At 45.6% G+C, this 20,239-nt stretch overlaps 1 protein-coding gene across 1 annotated transcript in view; it reads left to right on the top strand.

Moving 5' to 3' along the window:
- The window catches only part of LOC126094737 (AP-3 complex subunit beta-2), a 200,673-nt gene that overhangs the window by 30,675 nt on the left and 149,759 nt on the right, over positions 1-20,239 (top strand). Inside the window, 3 exon segments of the mRNA XM_049909286.1 lie at positions 5,041-5,088; positions 5,090-5,140; positions 5,142-5,213. Coding sequence (XP_049765243.1) covers positions 5,041-5,088; positions 5,090-5,140; positions 5,142-5,213 — 171 coding nt within the window.

Consider the following 20,239-nt stretch of genomic DNA (forward strand, 5'->3'; position numbering starts at 1 on the left):
GGGGTTGCTAGCGCCCCTGCTCTATTGCAGCGATTCTTGGAACAATTATTGCTCACTGTCCCTGGGTGTATAAATTACATGGACGACATTGTTGTCACTGGCTCCACCACTGAAGAACATCTTCAGAATCTCCGCACACTTTTTCATGTTTTACAGACTGCCGTCCTTAAGTATAATCTTCAGAAACCAAAATTTTTTCAGGCATCTATCACGTACTTGGAGTTTCAACTCTCTCGGGATGGTATTCGTCTGCTTCAGCAAACTGTCACTGCAATTGATGCCCTTCTTCGCGCTACATCTGTTAAGGAACTGCAGTCCTTCTTGGGGAAAATAGCATACTATCACAGGTTTTTACCGTCTGCTGCTTCGGTGGCTCAGCCGTTGCATCACCTGGTGCATGAAAACGCGCCTTTTCACTGGTCTGCGTCATGCGATGCAGCTTTCCAGAAATTGAAGAGTATGCTGAAACAGGCCCCGTGCCTGGCTACTTATCGACCTGGCCAACATCTTGTTCTTGCCATGGACACCTCTCAATACGGGGTTGGTGCAGTCGTTGCGCACCGTTTTTCTGACGGTTCTGAACAACCCATTGCTTATGCCTCCAAAACGCTCACGGATGCCCAACAAAAGTATTCTCAAATTGAAAAAGAAGCTTTGGCCATTATTTATGCTCTTCATAAGTTTGGTGTTTTTCTCTATGGATCCAAATTTCATCTTGTTACAGATTACAAACCACTTGTTTCCTTGTTTCATCCATCAACATCACTTCCCAACAAGGCTGCACACCGCCTCCAGCATTGGGCTCTTTACTTGTCTCGTTTCAATTATGAGATTCATTTCCGGCCGACGGCTCAACATGCGAATGCTGATGCACTGTCTTGCCTCGCCATGGGTCCTGATCTGGCATTCGATAGGGACAAACTTTTGTGTTTCCACCTGGATGTTGCCGAGTAGTGGGTTGTGGACAGTTCCCCATCACCGGGACCAGCTGGCAGCTGCTATGGGTTCTGACCCTACCCTCTCCCAGGTTTTACGCTGTACTCAGAAGGGTTGGCCAGATCGCCCGTCCGCTAAGACTTCTGATCCGTTGCGGAACTACTACGCTTTGCGTTACCGCCTCATGGCTAGGGATGGTGTTATCTGCATCTTTGTGTGCTTCGGTCTTGCGCCTCCTTCACCAAGGGCACTGGGTGTCTCTCGCACAAAATCTCTGGTGCACCGTCATGTGTACTGGCCCGGAATCGACTCTGAAATCGCACACATGGTCGCTGCCTGTGGCCCTTGTGCGTCACAGGCCGCCGCCCCGAAGTCATCTTTGTCACAGTGGCCTTCGCCTGAGAAGCCCTGGGAGCGTATTCATGCTGACTTCGCGGGACCTTTTTTTAGATACTTATTGGTTTCTCGTTGTTGACGCCTACTCTAACTTTCCTTTCATTGTCCGTTGCACGTCGCCTACCACCGTGGCAACCACCAATGCTCTAGCTCGCATTTTCTCTTTGGAAGGCCTTCCCTCTACTCTTGTTACTGATAATGGTCCGCAATTTGCCTCTTCCGATTTTGCGGATTTTTGTGCCCGTCATGGTGTCATGCATGTCACGGCCCCTCCGTTCCATCCGCAGTCGAACGGGTAGGCTGAATGACTGGTCCGCACATTTAAGGCTCAGATGAGGAAACTCCTCACTTCTTCTGCTGCTGATGATGTGCTTCTCCAATTTCTGGCTTCTTATTGTTTCACCCCCATGGGGGACCACAGCCCGGCTGAGCTCTTACATGGCCGACAGCCCTTCACGCTACTTCATCTTCTGCGGCCTTCCACCTCACGGCCGTGGGTGCCTTTGCTTGGCCAGTTCACCACTGGCGACCTTGTATGGGTACGTGGATATGGCAGGTGGCCAAAATGGAGTCCTGGCCGCATCTTACGACACCGTGGTCGCCGCCTGTATGAAATCCAGACGGACACAGGTGTTGCAGTGCGTCATTCGGACCAGCTTCGGCCTCGTGTGCCGGCAACGCCTGTTCCGGATGCCACTGCACCACCTTCGCCTCTACCTGAGGCTCGGGATCCTGGAATCTCTCATTACTCACAACGCAGTCCTCTCACCATCATATCGGTGCCAGCACAAGAACTGACGCCAACAGGAGACGTGCCCATGCAGGAACCGGGTGACCACCATCTGTTAGAGCAACTCTACTCGCCTCCTTCTCCTACGGATGTGGACACATCGCCCATGTCTCCTGTTATAACAACTGGACTTGCCGTAATGGGCAGATTGGTGCATGGGGCCCCAGCAGATTCGACCCCCACGTCTCCTGTCATCTCGACCCATTATCATTGGGGACACTTCCGTCCGTAAGGGAAGCCTCCTCTTCGAGACTTTACGGCCAGTCAAACAACACCTATGGACGTTAGCAATCTACAGGCCACCTCCATCAAGACCTGTGCATAAACTTCAAAGGGGGGAAAAGTGTTGTGACTCGCTGATCTTTCAAAGTGCCGCCATGCAGTTATGAGTGTCCTCTACATGCGGCGCTCTCTGCCAGCCAGGCAGCAGCAGCGCCACCTAAGCGGCCAGCCAGCCAGCGGCTGCTAGGCTCGGACTCAGTTATGATTTGACTGTTAAAGTGACATACGTCTTACTCTGTTTACTTGATCTGTGACTTTCATGTATTGCATCAACCTTGAAATATATTTGTTCAACTTGAAGTTATAACAGTTAATTGACCCATAAGTGTCAACGAAGCAAGTTAAAAGAAGTTGTAAAAGAGATGATGGAGAAATGAAATAAATGTGTTGGAATTAAAACAAAAATTACAATTAAGTGAAAGATTTGAGAAAAGAGGAGGGGGCACACTGCTGCAAAACCAAGTGCTGATTATGGCATTGGAATTCAGACTGTTCAGGACACAAAAAAAAATAAGCAAAAAATTCAGATTTTTATCAGGAAATGCAATACTATTTCTGGAACATATGTTGAAAAGCATGAAGAGATCTATATTTGATGAATTGTATGCTGCTCTTTTGCAGTCGTTTAGTCAAAAATGAGCAGGAGGTGTCACGGTTTTAGGTGCAATGTGTGCTGCAAAAGCTAATTTTTTTCATGAAGCTCTAGTGTTAGAGGGGGAATGTAATGCCTCATGTGCATGGCTATCCAGCTTCAAGCATCATCACAGGATTCATTAATTTATTGTGCCAGGAGAGCAGCTTAGCTCAAATGTTGGGGCAGCTGATTCCTTCTGGGAAGAGTTCCAGAAATTTGTAGAATAAGAGAATTTCATACCAGACAAAATTTATAATGCAGATGAAAGTGGTCTGTGTTGGAAATGTCTACCAATCAGATTCCTTGCTTATAAGATTGAAATTCATGCTCCTGGGTATATGTTGTCTAAAGAACACATTACAATTTTGTGCATCACTAATGCTTCTGGGAACCATTAAGTAAAACTACTAGTGATTGGAGCTGGTCTACTGATGAGGATGATTTGGTGGGATTCTGGAAGGAGTTAACAATTCTAGATGCTGTACATGGGATTTATGATGCCTGGCACGAAATCGAGCCTCATACACTGGTTCGATCATGGAGGAAAATTCTTCTAGGCATAGAAGAAAGTGATTTTCAAGGTTTCAGTGATGAAGAAATAAAAGCTGCTCAGATAATGAATCTTCAATGGATTTAAGTGGTTTTGAAGATGTTGATGCAGAAGAAAACTTGACTGAGTGGCTCAAGATCAATGCATGTAAAGCCAGCTTCCAGTACATGAACGATGCTGAAATTGTGACGACTGCCTGACAGAAAAACAAAGAGGAGGACAGTGAATGTGAAAGTTGGTGTGAAGACAGTAACATTCTCAGTTGTTGTACCACACTGGAGTGTGTTGATGCTCTTCTAGATTATATGGACCAGAGGGGGTTTCGGTACAGTGACATTATTGCTGCCAGAAAAATTTTGGAATACTACATGAAAAAAATGTCAACTCCTCTCGGAAGCAGACCAGCGTATCAAATTACGTCAAGAAGACAGGCTTACAGTACCTAAGCACGGAACTTGGATAAGCTTTCGAGTAAGGAATTCCTCTTCAAAAATATTTCGATTATTCAGGGTAATTGTGGTTAGTAATAACATTGAATTTTTAGGATGAACTCAGCAGTTAACCACAATACTATAAGGAAAAATAATGAATTTCTCTGTGGGGTGGGGAATGCAGTTTTACAATATGATGCAAAAGTCTATAGTATAACGGGTTTCCAATGGATGTCAGGCAGGAAATTGAAAATCTTCAAATATTTCAAACAAAGTAAAAGAATACCTCATCAGCCATGACTTCCACAATTCATCACAATACTTGAACTCTAGTGTAAATTATGTCCAACTCTAATATTTTTTATTTGATAGGTCTTGACTTTGCTACTATATGGAAAGCTTGTAGTGGTCTTTATAAAGTTTCTTAAATCTTTGTTTCAATGTTTGGTAGAAACAGCGCTGACTGGAGGAGGAGGAGGAGTAGTAACAGCATCCATGTATAACTTGACTCATTTCTCATCTCTGGAGGCTGTCCTTCATGGCAGAATTTACAGAGCATGATGTGAGAATGTACGATTGAATGAATATTCATTTGGGGGGGGGGGGGGGGGGCTTGTATCTTTTATGAAATTAGTGCTGTCAAGTTTAACATATCATTCCACCACTGGTCTGATGGTTGTGACTCATGATTGTTGTAGTTTCCTTGAATGAGTCGTCATATGGTTTTGTAATGAAATCTGTGGGCAGTTACTACTCTTAATCCTTTTTAGACTGAACAAGTGTTTCATTTGGAATAGCATTGCTGCTGTTGGAAATTACACTCCAAAAATAAGAATAAATGACAGGTTTGTTTGTTCTGTTTTCATTTCTATTATTTGCCAATAATTTGTTTCTTCTAGTATTAAGGTGTTTTTTATTTCCAGGACTTCCTTTCTTGCATGTGGATTTGGTACCTCACATTGTTTCATACAGAAACATAATTCTCTGAAATTTGCCATATAAACTACCTGTCTTTTTTCAGATGGTCGCAAAAGGAAGAGATGCATCTGACCTTTTTCCAGCAGTTGTTTAAAAATGTTGTTTCAAAGAACATTGAAGTGAAAAAATTAGTGTATGTATATTTTAGTGAGATATGCTGAAGAACAACAGGATTTAGCATTGTTATCTATCTCCACCTTTCAAAGAGCTTTGAAGGTAAGAATAAAAAGTTATTTGAGATAAATTACCTGTATAAATTATGAGAAAATTACAGCTCATTTACATCAAATTTGGATATGTAATGGTTTATCCTTGGCTGAATGTGCCACACGCTAGTTACTAATGGTAGTTACTAACGCTAGTTACTAAGCAATGCAAGCCCCATGAGGAGCATAAAAATGCAAACACCAGCTTGTTCACAAATACAGGTTACAGTAAACCTGCATGCTATACAAACTCGCCATCACTTGTGTCTGTTGCCCTACTGTGAATAATTACAAAGACTAATGCTTCATCTGATCCTCAGTTAGTTGAACAGCTTCTTGGTGACAGTTTACTATGAGCAACTTGGCTGTGGAGGGTGGCAGTTTTTTTTTGTGTGTGTGTGTGTGTGTGTGTGTGTGTGTGTGTCTGTGTGTGTGTGTGTGTCTGTGTGTGTGCGCGCGCTTTCTATATTAAAATACTTTACTCATTTACAAGCTTATAATCTGCAAGATTTTTTGAATGTCGTGTAAAGAGTTCTTTCATGAAGGAAATTAAGAGTAATGTTCATAGTTATATCTGTCAAAGAATTTCAAGTTTATATGGTAGAACAGTTAGTGTATGTATGAAAAGCTGTGTAGAAATGTCACATCCATGTATAATTTTGTATAGATCTCAAAACTTTTGCTTTTCAGATATTGTATGGCCAATTTCATAACTTATAATATGGTAACAGGTATTTCAGCATATAAGTGATAAAGTTGGGACCAAGAGTTATTCATTTGTGGAGGAATGATTGGTGATGCATAGACACACAATCCAAAAAGTCACATGAATTTAGTCTCTCTCTCTCTCTCTCTCTCTCTCTCTCTCTCTCTCCCCCCCCCCTTCCTCCCCCCTCCCTCTCCCTCCCCATATATACATGCATGCAGGAGAACGAGAGAGAGTTAGAGACCAGGGGGGGTGGAGGGGGAGGGGGACGAGAGAGAGAGAGAGAGAGAGAGAGACGAGAGAGAGAGAGAGAGAGAGATCCTTCAGAGGCCACAGACAAGCATGTAGATTTAATCAGATACGAACAATCATGCACAACGGACTGTGGCATACTACTTGCAAGGGCTTTTAACGCATTTTTATTTTTATGTTGAATTTAGTTGGCATAAGCACTATTAGCCAGTAAGCATTAAATTATAGTTAATAGTTGGTTGGTTAGTTAGTTAGTTTCATGTTCCATGGTTCATTCACATGATAAATCGTAATGATGTGAAGCAATTCATTTTACATCCTTGTTGGAAATTAATTTGTAAAATTTGCTACATGCTGAACATCTATATAGCAATTCCTACCCACACAACTTTTACGCATTACAGTAATAGAAGTTTTTCTCTGGAGTGGAAGAAGTTGTCAGGGAGAAACTTTTTCAGTTTGTTTGCAAAATTTACTTTGCTGTCTGTCAGCCATTTTATATCACTGGGTAAGCTACCGTAAATTTTAGTACCGACATTATGCCACCCCTTTTTGTGCTAAAGATAACCATAATGTGGAGCAATTAATGTAGTTCTTCTATCTGGTATTGTAATTATGTACATCAATTGTTCCTTTTGAACTGCAATCGATTGTTTACAACAAACTTCATGAGGGAACAAAAATACTGTGAAGCAGTAGCCAGAATGTCCAACTCTGTAAACAGATGAATACAAGATGATCCAGCACATTTTTGAGCAATGAAGACTTTCTTTCTTAAGAAAGAGTTACATTGAAACAATATTCCATATGCCATTATTGAATGAAAATATGCAAATATGTTCAAAGGATCAAAAGGATCGGCTAATGGGAAATTGAGATGCTGTATTTGTTGCAGTAGACAAGAAACTCAAGGCAGAAATTGAAGCAGTTTGGGAGATAGTTTGTGCATAAATATACAACATAAAGATGTTGACCCACCAGACTCATTCCATATGTTTAGAAAACTATCTAATGGCTGCATTTTTAGTAAACTATTTAAGGGCAAAACAACACTGTATCTGAAGGAGGAACTTTTGAAAACGTGTAGCTCTGAGCAGCAAATGTAGATGAACTGTAGCTCAAGTTCAGAAGAATAACACTGTATAGACAGGCACCTAGCAGAACAGTTCGAGATGGTAAGGAGCCCCAAAGACATACAGTCTCTGTAGAGAAACTTCTAAAAAATTTGTGCATGCTGCACAAAAGGCATAAAATAAAGCATTGGAGTATAAATAAATATATTTTAAGTGAACATGTTCATCAGTCAAAATGGTAATGTGTGAGAACTTCAACACCCTCTCTAGCAGTATCTTATCAAAGAACCTCTCACAATACCAAAAGATATACAGGTAAAATGGTAACGGTCTTGATGGCACTAAAGTTAGTGTCCAGACACTCGTGGATGGCACAGAATATGAAGTTGAAGATAGGAGAGCAAAAGCAGAAATACTGAACTCTGATTTTCAGGTATTCCTTACAAGGGAAAATCTAGGACTTTGGTCCCAAAGAAGAGTGATAGAGAAACAGCTTAAATCATTTAAGTTGAATAAATCTTCAGAGCCTAATGGACTCCCTATCAAATTCTGTAGCTGAGTGAAGCCCCTTATTTAGCCACAATACAATGTGGATCCCTCAGACAAAGAATTGTCCCCAACAGTAGGTACAAAGTGGAAATGACACCCATCTATAATAATGTTATCAGAAATGAATCACAAAATTGCTATCCTATATTGCTTACATCTGTCTACTGTAGAGACTTGGAACATAAATTGAGCTTGAACAGAATGGAGGATCTTGGGGAGAACAGCTCCTCCATGGATCCTGAAAACATCAGTGGTGCTAAACCAAATAAACGCTATTCTCATATGACGACCTGAAAACATTAGATCAAGTCAGTCAGGTGTATTTTTTAACTTCCAAAAAGCATTTGATATAGACCTTACAACACAAATTCAATCAAAAAAGAGGTATCAAATGGGAATTTGTGACTTGACTGAGAAGTTATTCATAGGGAGCTTGCAGCATGTAATCTGGAAGAATAACTGACAGATGCTGAAGTAACTTCTGTTGAGCTCCTCACATTAATGTCGATGTAAACTACTAGTAGATTTCTTATTGTCAAGAATGTCCTTGCTGTTACTAGTCTGCTTTTTATGTCCTCCATGCTTTGTCTGTCGTGTTGCTTTGCTTTCAAGGTGACAAAAATTCCTTGTCTTGTCTACTTTGTTTCCCACAGTTTTATTACTAGTGTCATTTCTATCACTGTTCATTACTTTTAGAGACTGTTCATTCCGTTCAACATGTCCTATAATTCTGCTTCACTTTCACTGAAAGTAGCAATGTCATCAGAAAATTGTATCACAGCTATCCTTTCATAATCCCACACTTGAACCTTTCTTTTATTTATATTTTTTTATTGCTGTTCATAGCCTGGCTTCAGCTGCCAGAGTGTGTGTGTGTGTGTGTGTGTGTGTGTGTGTGTGTGTGTGTGTTGTCTAATTTTGACTAAGACCTTGTTTGCTGAAAGCTTATTTTGTGATAAGCTTTTTGTTGTGCCTATCTGTGACTCAGCATCTCCACTATACGGTGAATAGCAAACTATCCTTTTAATAACCATTGTTACATTCCATGCAGTATTTTCCGTTGTTGGATTTTTCCTTTTATTTCTGCCAATGCTTCTTCGATGTATATATTGAACAGTAGGAGGGTGAAAGATTATATGCCTGATCTCTCATCCTTTTGACCTGAGCACTTTGTTTTTTTTATCTTCCATTCTTATTGTTCCCTCTTGGTTCTGGTACATGTTGTCTATTACTTGCCTTTCCCTATAACTTACTCCACTTTTTCTCAGAATTTTGAGCATCTTGCACCATTTTACATTGTAAATCATTCTTTCCAGATCAACAAATCATATGAATATGTCTTGATTTTCCTTAAGTCTTGCTTCCATTATCAACGCCAGAACTGCCTGCCGGTGCCTTCACCTTTCCAACAGACAAACTCAATCAGCTGCTAGACCCCATTGGTGAAGCACTACTAGGAGACTAGTGAGTGACATATTTAGCATTTTCTGTTTATTTTCATACTGTAATTTTCAAGTTAGTAGTAGTAGGATGGATAGGATGTGTGCTGGTTCTTTGCAGATGCAGGGGGAGCTGGCTGTGGTTTGCAAACAGCTGAAGATGCTTGTGGCCACAGTCAGCAATTTCCAGGCTACTGCCTTGGGGCTTCATGTTTCTTGGTTCACTCATGGTCTATACTGTTGAGACACCTTTCAGTCACCCAGCATACCTAACTGTAACATGAGCAATTGATCGCGTCACTCAAGGTGGAGAATCAATGTGGAGTTTGGCAATCTGGCCTTGCCTGTTTTCTTTGTGAGTGGACTGGTGGCCGTTCCTTCAGAAGGTCCGAGCAGGCGTCTGGGGGTGGGGGTATACTAGTTATCGAGAACTCCAGTGTTAGGCACATTATGGAGTCCCATGAGGGAATATCATTCAAGGCTGGAAAGAATTCCAGTGTGCACTCGATGTGTTTGTGGGGAAAGCTCATCTGAGATTTGGAGTAGGGGGGCAGCAGTCTGCAAGTTTTTTCTCTTATTGGCACCAGTGATGTGTGTCACTTTAATTGTGAGGGCATCCTCAATTCCCGGAGCAGCTGGTAGAAGTGGTGAAGACCGCTGTCTCACTCGCATGCCCCACAGAGGCCCAATGCTCTTTGGTGAGTATGTGCTTGGCTGCCATAGGGCCCCAGTCTTTGCAGCACTACTTCCTCTTTCTGTGCTGCAAACTTACATTTCGACTGTCTCTTACTTCTTCAGACTTTCTGTGATATGGCCCTTTTTGGTGCAGATCCAACCTGGACTTAGTTCATGATTTTGGTCTGGATTTCCGGTTTCATTCTTGGTGCTATCTTCACCTTCCATTAATGATTGTGTGGTCCCCACATTGGGTTTGACCTGCTATCTTTTCTGAATTTTACAGAAATGTGTGTCATGTATTGAAGGTCACCCACTGTGGTGAATGCTTTGTCTCTCTGCCTTCCACCCTGGCAGCTTTCCTTCCTGTTGTCGTATGCCCAAAACGCAGCACAGAGCCATCCCAGTTGGATGGGGGATTGTCAAGTGTCTGCACGGTAGTGGTCCACTGACCATGCAGGGGTCGCATTATTGGTGCCTGTGCTGCACACTCCCCATGTATGCCATGGAATGTGTGCCCTTCAGGACTGGGGCATGGGGGCTCCCGGAAACATAATACTGGCCAGGTAGTTATTGCTGTGGCTGGGTGGCACCGTAGAGAGAGCCGCTGTTCAGAGTGACTGGCACCGTGGTGGATAGTTCAGCCATGAAGTGACTTAAACTTTCTACCACTGCTGCTCACACAGCACCAGCAGTATCTTCATTTGGAAAGCCCTCGTATGTTGCAGTGAAGTATGGTCCTGTTATAACGTCAAGTTTAACAAATATTTTTCTAGGATGACACAATACATGTAAGTCACAGAGCAAGTAGACAAAGTAAGACATGTGTACACGGTAACAGTCAAATCAGCACTGCGTCCAAGTCTAGTGACCGCTGGCTGGCTGGCTGGCTTTTTAGGTGGCGCGGCTGCTGCATGGCTGGCAGACGGTGCCCGCATGTAGAGGATGTGTGTAACTGCGCGGCAGCACTTTGAAAGTTGGGCGAGTCACAACAGATCCCAATGTATTCCCTTCCCTGGCCACACTGTGGGAGGAATGCGGGACTAGACGACAAAGAGCAAAATCCTCCCACCAATACCTGTTATGTACCAGGACTGCTGGGGACACCGTTTTGGCCAAAAAGTCTTTATTTTTAGTAGAGCACATTGAGGACAAATATGAAGTTACAGCCAGCTCTAAGATGAAGAGCAGTTACCTCCTGATTAAAACATTATCTCCTGCCCAGTGACAGTAGCTGCTCTCTTGTGAAAAGTTGAGTACATTCCTGCGACTCTCAATCCCCACAAGAGTCTCAGTATGGTCCAGAGTGTTAATCTTTCACTGTGATCTGCTTTTCCAATATGATGATGAGCTGCAGGCCAACTTAGAGTGATGGGGTGTGCACTTCATCCGTCGTGTCTGTTGGCGACCAAGGGAAGATGGAGTTGCTATCGGGGGCTTCATCTTGGCTTTCAAGGGTGATACATTGCCTGAGAAGGTTGAGTGTGATAGTCCACCACTGTGACATGAAACCCTATGTTACTCCTCATATGAGATGCTTCAGGTGTATGAAGTTCAGACATATGTCTTCCTGTTGCACCACTACCCGTTTCTGCAGGGATTGTGGACGTCCACTGCACGCAAATGTTTCTTGTGCCCCTCCCCCCCCCCCCCCCCCCCCCCATCTATGTAAACTGTTTTAAGTGAGAAAAGAAAATCCCGGAGTATAAGACCCTGGACCAGCTCACATATCAAGAGGCCAGAAAAACGTGAGCGTGTCTAAATCCTGTACAACTGACTCAATCACTACAGCTACAGTGTCGTCACCTTCTCTATTGACAGTGCTTTCCTCTGTTGCACCTGCCTCCCAGGCTGTTGTGGACCCTTCTGGTGCTTCCACCACACACAGTTCAGGAACATTCCCCCCCCCCCCCCCCCCCCCCCCCCCCCCCCTCTCACATACGCACACCCAGAGGCATCTCATCCTCCTCTGGCATCTCTAACTAGGAAGAGGTCCTGTGAGACTCTTCCATCTATGGTTCCTGCTGGTCATAGCCCGACACCAGCCAGTGGCTGAAGGAATCGCAGGCTGCCAGCTGCCGGACTTCTTGTTCTTCCTCTGTAACTGAAACCAATTCAGAGAAACCTTCTCAGTCCTTTTCTTCTAAGGAGAAGTAGCAAAAAAGGACAAAAAGAAGTTGTCTAAGAGGAAGGAAGCTTTGGTGGCCCTCATACCGCTGGACTCTGCATGTCGCCCTCCTGTGCCCAAGGTGGAGATCCCAGTGGCCCCTGAGGTATCAGTTCTCCCCAACCAATGTGCTGCTGAACCTGTGCCAGTAGTGCACAGAACCTATGTCAGTGGATTCGCTGATGTCTCAACCATGATGCTGGATCATAACCAGTCCTCCGGTCGCTTCAAGGGGGGGATGATAATGGACCATTTAATAAAGGCACAACAAAGAATAAAAACTATGAACTTGTGCCACCTAAAATTTTTTAACTGCTTTTGAGAAATGGGATAAACATAAACTACTACTTCTTCACCTTATTTCCAATCCCAAGCAAAAATTATTAACACCTTGAGGTCCAGTCACTTAGGAAAATTTTGGGCCCAGAAAACCAGCTATTTATGCCATTCTTTAAATTATTACTGGCACGTCTGTGCTTGATGTCTCTTAAAGGGCAATTCATAATAAAAAAGACCAAGCTTCAAGGTTTACTTTTGACCTTTATTGCAGTTCTCTGACACATTACTAGCTATGCAATGATGGTTACAGAATGTATAATTTTCACTCAAAAAAGAAAAGTGCGAGGTGTGGATTTCATCTCATTCACAGGTAACTGGATTTTGTGTGGTAGAGTCTGAAGCATTCTGGCATGCAGAGAGGCGTGTTACAGTCAGGGCAATATCATCTTGTTTCCTTCCTGCCTGCTTTGCCAATTGACTGTTTTAACCTTACACACCCTTGTTAGTTGTTGCCTCTTCTCAGTTGCAGGAATTTTCTCAGGGAAGTGTTGTTGTACAAACTTATTGCTGATTGTTGCACTACAGACAGTTTCTTGAACCACAGTTGAGCCTTTCTGGAATAGTCCTTCACCAATGTGGCACAAAAAGGTGGGAAAATGACAGTTTTTCTTCTCATTAGGGTTTGTAGTCTCACAATACAGAACATAAGCATTTGTTGCAGCCATTATGAACAAGTGAAAAAATAGTTTTTTCCACCACTTCATTTGTTCCCTCTTGAAAGGGTAATAGGAGATCATCTGATCACTTTTATCAATCCCTGTTTTGTTTGTATTATAATAAAGAATAGCATTCAGTTCTGACTTGATCTTGACACCATCCTTTGTGTGAACGGAAATGTTAGAGGTTGTCATTTTGTGTTATGAGGAAAGGCATAAGACATCCCTCCGTTTCCTTCCACTTCAAACAAAACAGGTGGTTTCTCCTCATTGACACTGACTGATTCCTTCTGAGTTTCTTTAAAACAATATTTTCTTTTGGTAGTTCCTTTCGATTAGCCATAGATGTGCCTATAGCTTTAGTTTTATTTTGCCATGAAAAATCAAAAACTGCTGGCGAACTGTAAAATCCTTTACCCAAATAATCAGCAAGCAGCCTCTGAAAGAGTGGTATTATGCAATTGTCTTTCGATCCTTTACCCGAGTATACTTCGAATCCCAAAATGTAACCAATTGAATCACAAACAATAAACATTTTAATTCCTTACTTGTCTGATTTATTTTTTATGTAGACACGAAAGACCACTCGTCCCCAAAATCCACACATGCTTTCACCAGTGGTGAGGTTTTCATAGGGATAAAATGATTTCTTACATTCTTGTAACAGACGGTCGAGAAAAGGTCTGATTTTGTGCTTGGCATCATGATGTGGTTGACCTCTGGGAATGTAGGTAGAATTGTCATTCAAATGTAAATTTGAAAGTATGGCCTTGAACTTATTTCTGCTCGTTATAGATCCTGGGAAAGGGGTTGAAATAAAACTATTGACAGACCAGTAGTCTGCCAATTTTGGTATCTTCATGAGGCACAGATGAATAATTATGGTGAAAAAGAAATACATTTCGTGAAGCTTCACTCCAACCCATGAATGCCAAACACTGTGTGGCTTTAGTTTGGAGCCTGCCTTCAGTTTATCATAAACACACTTTGTTTATCATACACACACTTTGCATACCTGTTTGTTTCTGATTTTGTGTGTTTCATCATAGAATGTGGAAAGAAAATAGACAACATGTCAAGTGGAGTGGATCTTTCATCAACTGCAGCTCTTACTCCAGTTACGTCGGAGAACTGTGGCAAAGGAGGCTGTAGGTACTAGAATCTCCAACCTAAATCAGTATCTGTTGATTTCGTTTGTGAAGCCTGCTGCCTCTTCCGACTGTGTTATAGCAGAATATTTTAAATTGTAAATAAAATATTTGGATAGGTTTTATGGTTAGGTTTATATGAATCTGGACTTAACCTACTTGTTAGAAATAAACACATTTTGTGGTTTTCAGTGTTTTAAATAGCAAGGTCCCCCTGCGGGTCCGGGGATTAGAATAGGCCCGAGGTATTCCTGCCTGTCGTAAGAGGCGACTAAAAGGAGTCCATCCCCCTCACGGGGGTAGTTAGCGCCTGCGTCCGGAGACGGACGGTTCCACGACCTATAATTGTGGTCTTTTTGGTTTTTCACTTCTCGTTTCTTCCTTCCTTTGGTTGGTTCCTTTCTTTGTTCTTCTCCACCTCACTGTCTTCCTTACTCTTTCCCTTGACTTCTTCTCATTGCCTTCTTCTCCTTGCCTTCTCATTGCCTTTTTCTCCTTGCCTTCTCATTGCCTTCTTCTCCTTGCCTTCTCTGGTCTCCGCCTCGGCGTTTGAGGCAGTCTGTCCTCTTTCTCCCTCTCTCTCTTCTTTTTCCTCTTCTTCCTTCCTCCCTGTGCGTGCCTGAAGGCCGACCCACGCGTTCGCACGCGTAGCCGGTGACGGGGTAACGCGTAATTCCCCGCCCTGGGTAGACATGTAAGGCACGCGCGTACCCCCTGGTAAAGGCCAGGCCCGGGGAGGGGTGATTGCCTGAGCTGATACCTTCTGACCATGCCGATTGGTTCCTCCGTCTGTTTCTCGGGAGGTGTGACCTGAGGTGTAAACATTCACCTAAGGCGGGAGTGCCCTCTGAGAGGGTCCCCACAAGGAAGGAGCGCGCCATCGGAGACGCTGGCAATCATGGGGGATTCCTCCGCAATGGATTCTACTCCATCTCTCTCGACTTCTGCCCAAAAACGGAAACGTGACCAGCCACCAGTGACAAAAGTACTACCGCCTGCCCCACAGTTCCTCGTCGTTTCTCGATCTGAGGACGGAAAGGATTTTTCCTCTGTCAACCCTTTCGTTATCCAGAAGGGCGTAGATGCCATAGCTGGATCTGTCAAATCTTGTACCAGGTTGCGTAACGGTACCTTATTACTAGAAACTGAGAGTGCCTTTCAGGCACAAAAACTGCTTCGGGCCACACTCCTGTACACGTTCCCTGTCCGGGTGGAGGCCCACCGAACTTTGAATTCGTCTCGTGGTGTAGTCTATACTAGCTCCCTCGACGGATTGACTGATGAGGAGTTTCAATCTTTCCTCGCTGAGCAGGGCGTGACGGCTGTCCATAGGGTCATGAAAAAGGTCAACAATGACCTTGTACCGACCCGGACACTTTTCTTGACCTTCGATAGTGTTAAGCTGCCATCGCGCATCAAGGCGGGCTACGAGGTTATTTCTGTTCGCCCCTATGTCCCGACACCTATGCGCTGCTACCAGTGTCAGCGTTTCAATCACACTCGACAGTCTTGTTCCAATGCGGCTAAATGTGTCACTTGTGGCAGGGATGCCCACGAGGGTGACTGTCCACCTCCGTCTCCTCGTTGTATGAACTGTCAGGGTGACCATGCCGCATCCTCCCGCGACTGTCCTGTCTATAAGGAAGAACGCTGTATCCAAGAAATTCGGGTCAAAGAGAAAGTGTCCACCTCGGCTGCTCGCAAGCTATTGGCTAGTAGGAAGCCCGCGCTGCTCCCAGCGGGGAAATACACTACTGTCCTCGCCTCCCTTCGGACTACCAAGGAGGTGGCAACCCAGACATGCGATCTGACCTTCAGCACCACGGTCGTCCGTTCGGCCAGTGCTAAGATCGCGCGGTCGACGTCTCCTCTTCCTCCCATCACCCCACAGACACCAGCCCCTTCATCAACTTCTGCTAAGACGAAGACCCCGAAGTCGGATGCACGGGCCTTCAAGAAGGAACCATCCCGTGCAGACTTCCTACGTACCTCGACCTCCCAGCCTTCGACCGGTACTTCCACCAAACGTCCTTCCAAAAAGGCTCATAGGAAGCACAGTTCTCCTTCTCCGCCACGGCGCATTTCTCCTCCTGCGCCACCCAGTGGTTGCCGCCCCAGGCCGTCATCCGTTTCGCCTGGCCGCACCACTGGTAGCCGTACATCTGGCCGTTCACCGGCGGAGGAAGCTCCCCCTCCCGGCCATCCTCCCGAGATGGCCGATGAACCTATAGACCCAATGGACGATGACTGTCCGCCTACTGATAGCGGCGGCAGTGCTCGCTCGAAGCCAGGCCCTCAGCGGCCTTCGAGGTGACCCCTTCTTTCATCTTCCTTTTCTTACGATGGCACTTATTCACTGGAATATTTGCAGCATTCGCTCCAACCGAGAGGACTTGAAGTTGCTGCTCCACTTGCACTGTCCGCTCGTCGTAGCTCTCCAGGAAACGAAGCTACGCCCATGCGATCAAATTGCCTTGGCACACTACACCTCTGTGCGTTTTGACCTACCCCCTGTGGTAGGTATCCCAGCTCATGGAGGGGTTATGTTGCTGGTCCGGGATGATATTTACTACGATCCCATCACATTGCACACCGGCCTGCAGGCAGTTGCCATCCGCGTTACTCTCCCCACTTTTACGTTTTCCTTTTGTACCGTTTACACTCCATCGTCATCTGCCGTTACCAGGGCAGACATGATGCAACTTATTGCTCAGCTACCTGCACCATTTTTGTTAACTGGAGACTTCAATGCCCACCATCCCCTTTGGGGCTCTCCAGCATCCTGCCCGAGGGGCTCCTTGTTAGCAGACCTTTTCAACCAGCTCAATCTTGTCTGCCTCAATACTGGCGCCCCTACTTTTCTTTCGGACACATCTCACACCTATTCCCATTTAGACCTCTCTATATGTACTCCCCAACTTGCATGCCGGTTTGAGTGGTATGCACTTTCTGATACATATTCGAGCGACCACTTCCCGTGTGTTATCCATCTCCTGCAGCATGCCCCCTCTCCGTGCTCCTCTAGTTGGACCATCTCCAAGGCAGACTGGGGGCTCTTCTCTTCCAGGGCGACCTTTCAGGATCAAACCTTCACAAGCTGCGATCGTCAGGTCGCACACCTCACGGAAGTCGTTCTCGCTGCTGCTGAATATTCCATCCCTCACCCTACTTCTTCTCCACGTCGCGTACTGGTCCCCTGGTGGACCGCAGCATGTAGAGACGCTTTACGTGCTCGTCGACGTGCTTTACGCACATTTAAACGCCACCCTACAGTGGCGAATTGTATCAATTATAAACGATTACGTGCTCAGTGTCGTCGTATTATCAAAGAAAGCAAGAAAGCCAGCTGGGCTGCATTCACAAGCACCTTCAACAGTTTTACTCCTTCTTCTGTTGTCTGGGGTAGCCTGCGCCGGCTATCTGGCACTAAGGTCCACTCACCAGTTTCTGGCTTGAAGGTCGCGAATGACGTCCTTGTGGCCCCTGAGGCTGTCTCCAATGCCTTCGGCCGCTTTTTCGCAGAGGTTTCGAGCTCCGCTCATTACCACCCTGTCTTCCTCCCCCGCAAACCGGCAGAGGAGGCTAGGCCACCTAACTTCCGCTCCTCGAATTGTGAAAGTTATAATGCCCCATTCACCATGCGGGAACTCGAAAACGTACTTGGCCGATCACGGTCCTCCGTTCCAGGGCCTGATTCTATTCATATTCAGATGCTGAAGAACCTTTCTCCTGCGGGTAAATGTTTTCTTCTTCGTACATACAATCGCATCTGGATTGAGGGACATGTTCCCACATGCTTGCGCGAGTCTATTGTTGTCCCGATTCCTAAGCCGGGGAAGGGCAAGCACTTGCCTTCCAGTTATCGACCTATCTCGCTTACCAGCTGTGTCTGTAAAGTGATGGAGCGAATGGTTAACTCTCGATTGGTTTGGCTGCTCGAGTCTCGACGCCTACTTACCAATGTACAATGTGGATTTCGTAGACGCCGCTCTGCTGTTGACCATCTGGTTACCTTGTCGACCTTCATTATGAATAACTTCTTGCGGAAGCGCCCGACCGCGGCTGTGTTCTTTGATTTGGAGAAGGCTTACGACACCTGTTGGAGGGCGGGCATTCTCCGCACCATGCATACATGGGGCCTTCGCGGTCGCCTCCCTCTTTTTATTCGTTCCTTTTTAATGGATCGACAGTTCAGGGTACGTGTGGGTTCTGTCCTGTCCGACACCTTTCGCCAGGAGAATGGGGTGCCACAGGGCTCAGTTTTGAGCGTCGCTCTCTTCGCCATCGCGATCAATCCAATAATGGATTGCCTCCCAGCTGATGTATCAGGCTCCCTTTTCGTGGACGATTTTACCATCTATTGCAGCACGCAGTGTACATGTGTCCTGGAGCGCTGTCTTCAGCGTTCTCTTGACCGTCTTTCCTCCTGGAGTGTCGCCAATGGCTTCCGTTATTCTGCCGAGAATACGGTCTGTATTAACTTCTGGCGCTACAAAGAGTTTCTCCCACCGTCCTTACGACTCGGTCCCGTTGCTCTCCCAATCGTGGAGACAACCAAATTTTTAGGCCTTACATTTGACAGGAAACTTACCTGGTCTCCACATGTGTCATATTTGGCCGCCCGTTGTACCCGTTCTTTAAATGTCCTCCGTGTTCTCAGTGGTATGTCGTGGGGAGCGGATCGAACCGTCCTACTTAGTCTATATCGGTCGATCGTTCGCTCCAAGCTGGATTATGGGAGCTTCGTATACTCCTCTCCACGGCCATCCATCTTACGCCGCCTCAACTCCATACAACATCGGGGTTTACGACTTGCGATCGGAGCATTTTATACTAGTCCCGTAGAGAGTCTTCATGCTGACGCTGGCGAATTGCCACTCACCTACCGGCGCGATATATTGCTTTGTCGGTATGCCTGTCGGCTACTGTCAATGCCCGACCATCTGTCTTATCGTTCCTTTTTTGACGACTCTCTCGACCGTCAATACGGGTTGTATGTCTCTGCCCTACTACCCCCTGGAGTTCGCTTTCGTCGCCTCTTTCAACACCTTAATTTTTCACTCCCTGCAACCTTTCGAGTGGGCGAGAGCCACACGCCACCTTGGCTCCAGGCTCAGGTCCGCGTTCACCTTGACCTCAGCTCGCTCCCAAAAGAGGTTACCCCCAGTTCGGTCTACCACTCCCGTTTTTTGGAACTTCGTTCGAAGTTCATCAACATGACTTTCATTTATACAGATGGCTCTAAGACCAATGACGGGGTCGGGTGTTCCTTTATTGTCGGGGCACAAAGTTTCAAATACCGGCTCCATGGCCATTGTTCGGTCTTCACAGCTGAGCTCTTTGCCCTCTACCAGGCTGTTCTTTACATCTGCCGCCACCGACATTCTGCTTATGTCATCTGCTCCGACTCCCTGAGCGCCATCCAGAGCCTCAGTGATCCGTACCCGGTTCACCCTTTCGTACACCGGATCCAACGCTCTCTTCAGCAGCTGGTGGACGTCGGTTCTCCGGTTAGCTTTATGTGGGTTCCTGGCCATGTCGGTATCCCTGGGAACGAAGCAGCAGATGCCGCGGCCAAGGCTGCGGTCCTCCAGCCTCGGACAGCTTCTTGTTGTGTCCCTTCGTCCGATTTTAGCAGGGTCATTTGTCGGCGCATTTTATCGCTGTGGCATGCCGATTGGGCTGCCCTTACAGACGACAAGCTTCGGGCCTTAAAACCTCTTCCCGTGGCTTGGACGTCCTCCTTACACCCTTCTCGGCGGGAGGAGGTAGTTTTGGCCCTGTTAAGAATTGGACACTGCCGGTTCAGCCATCGCCATCTGCTGACGGCTGCGCCGGCGCCGTTCTGCCCATGTGGGCACTTGCTGATGGTTCGACACATTTTACTGTCCTGTCCAGATTTTAACACACTGCGTCTAGATCTTAACCTGCCAAGTACTTTCGATGCCATTTTAGCGGATGACCCACGAGCAGCTGCTCGTGTTCTTCGTTTTATCAATTTGACAAACCTCTCTAAGGACATTTGATGATGC

The sequence above is a fragment of the Schistocerca cancellata genome, chromosome 8, assembly GCF_023864275.1.
Source record: "Schistocerca cancellata isolate TAMUIC-IGC-003103 chromosome 8, iqSchCanc2.1, whole genome shotgun sequence".
NCBI lineage: Eukaryota > Metazoa > Arthropoda > Insecta > Orthoptera > Acrididae > Schistocerca > Schistocerca cancellata.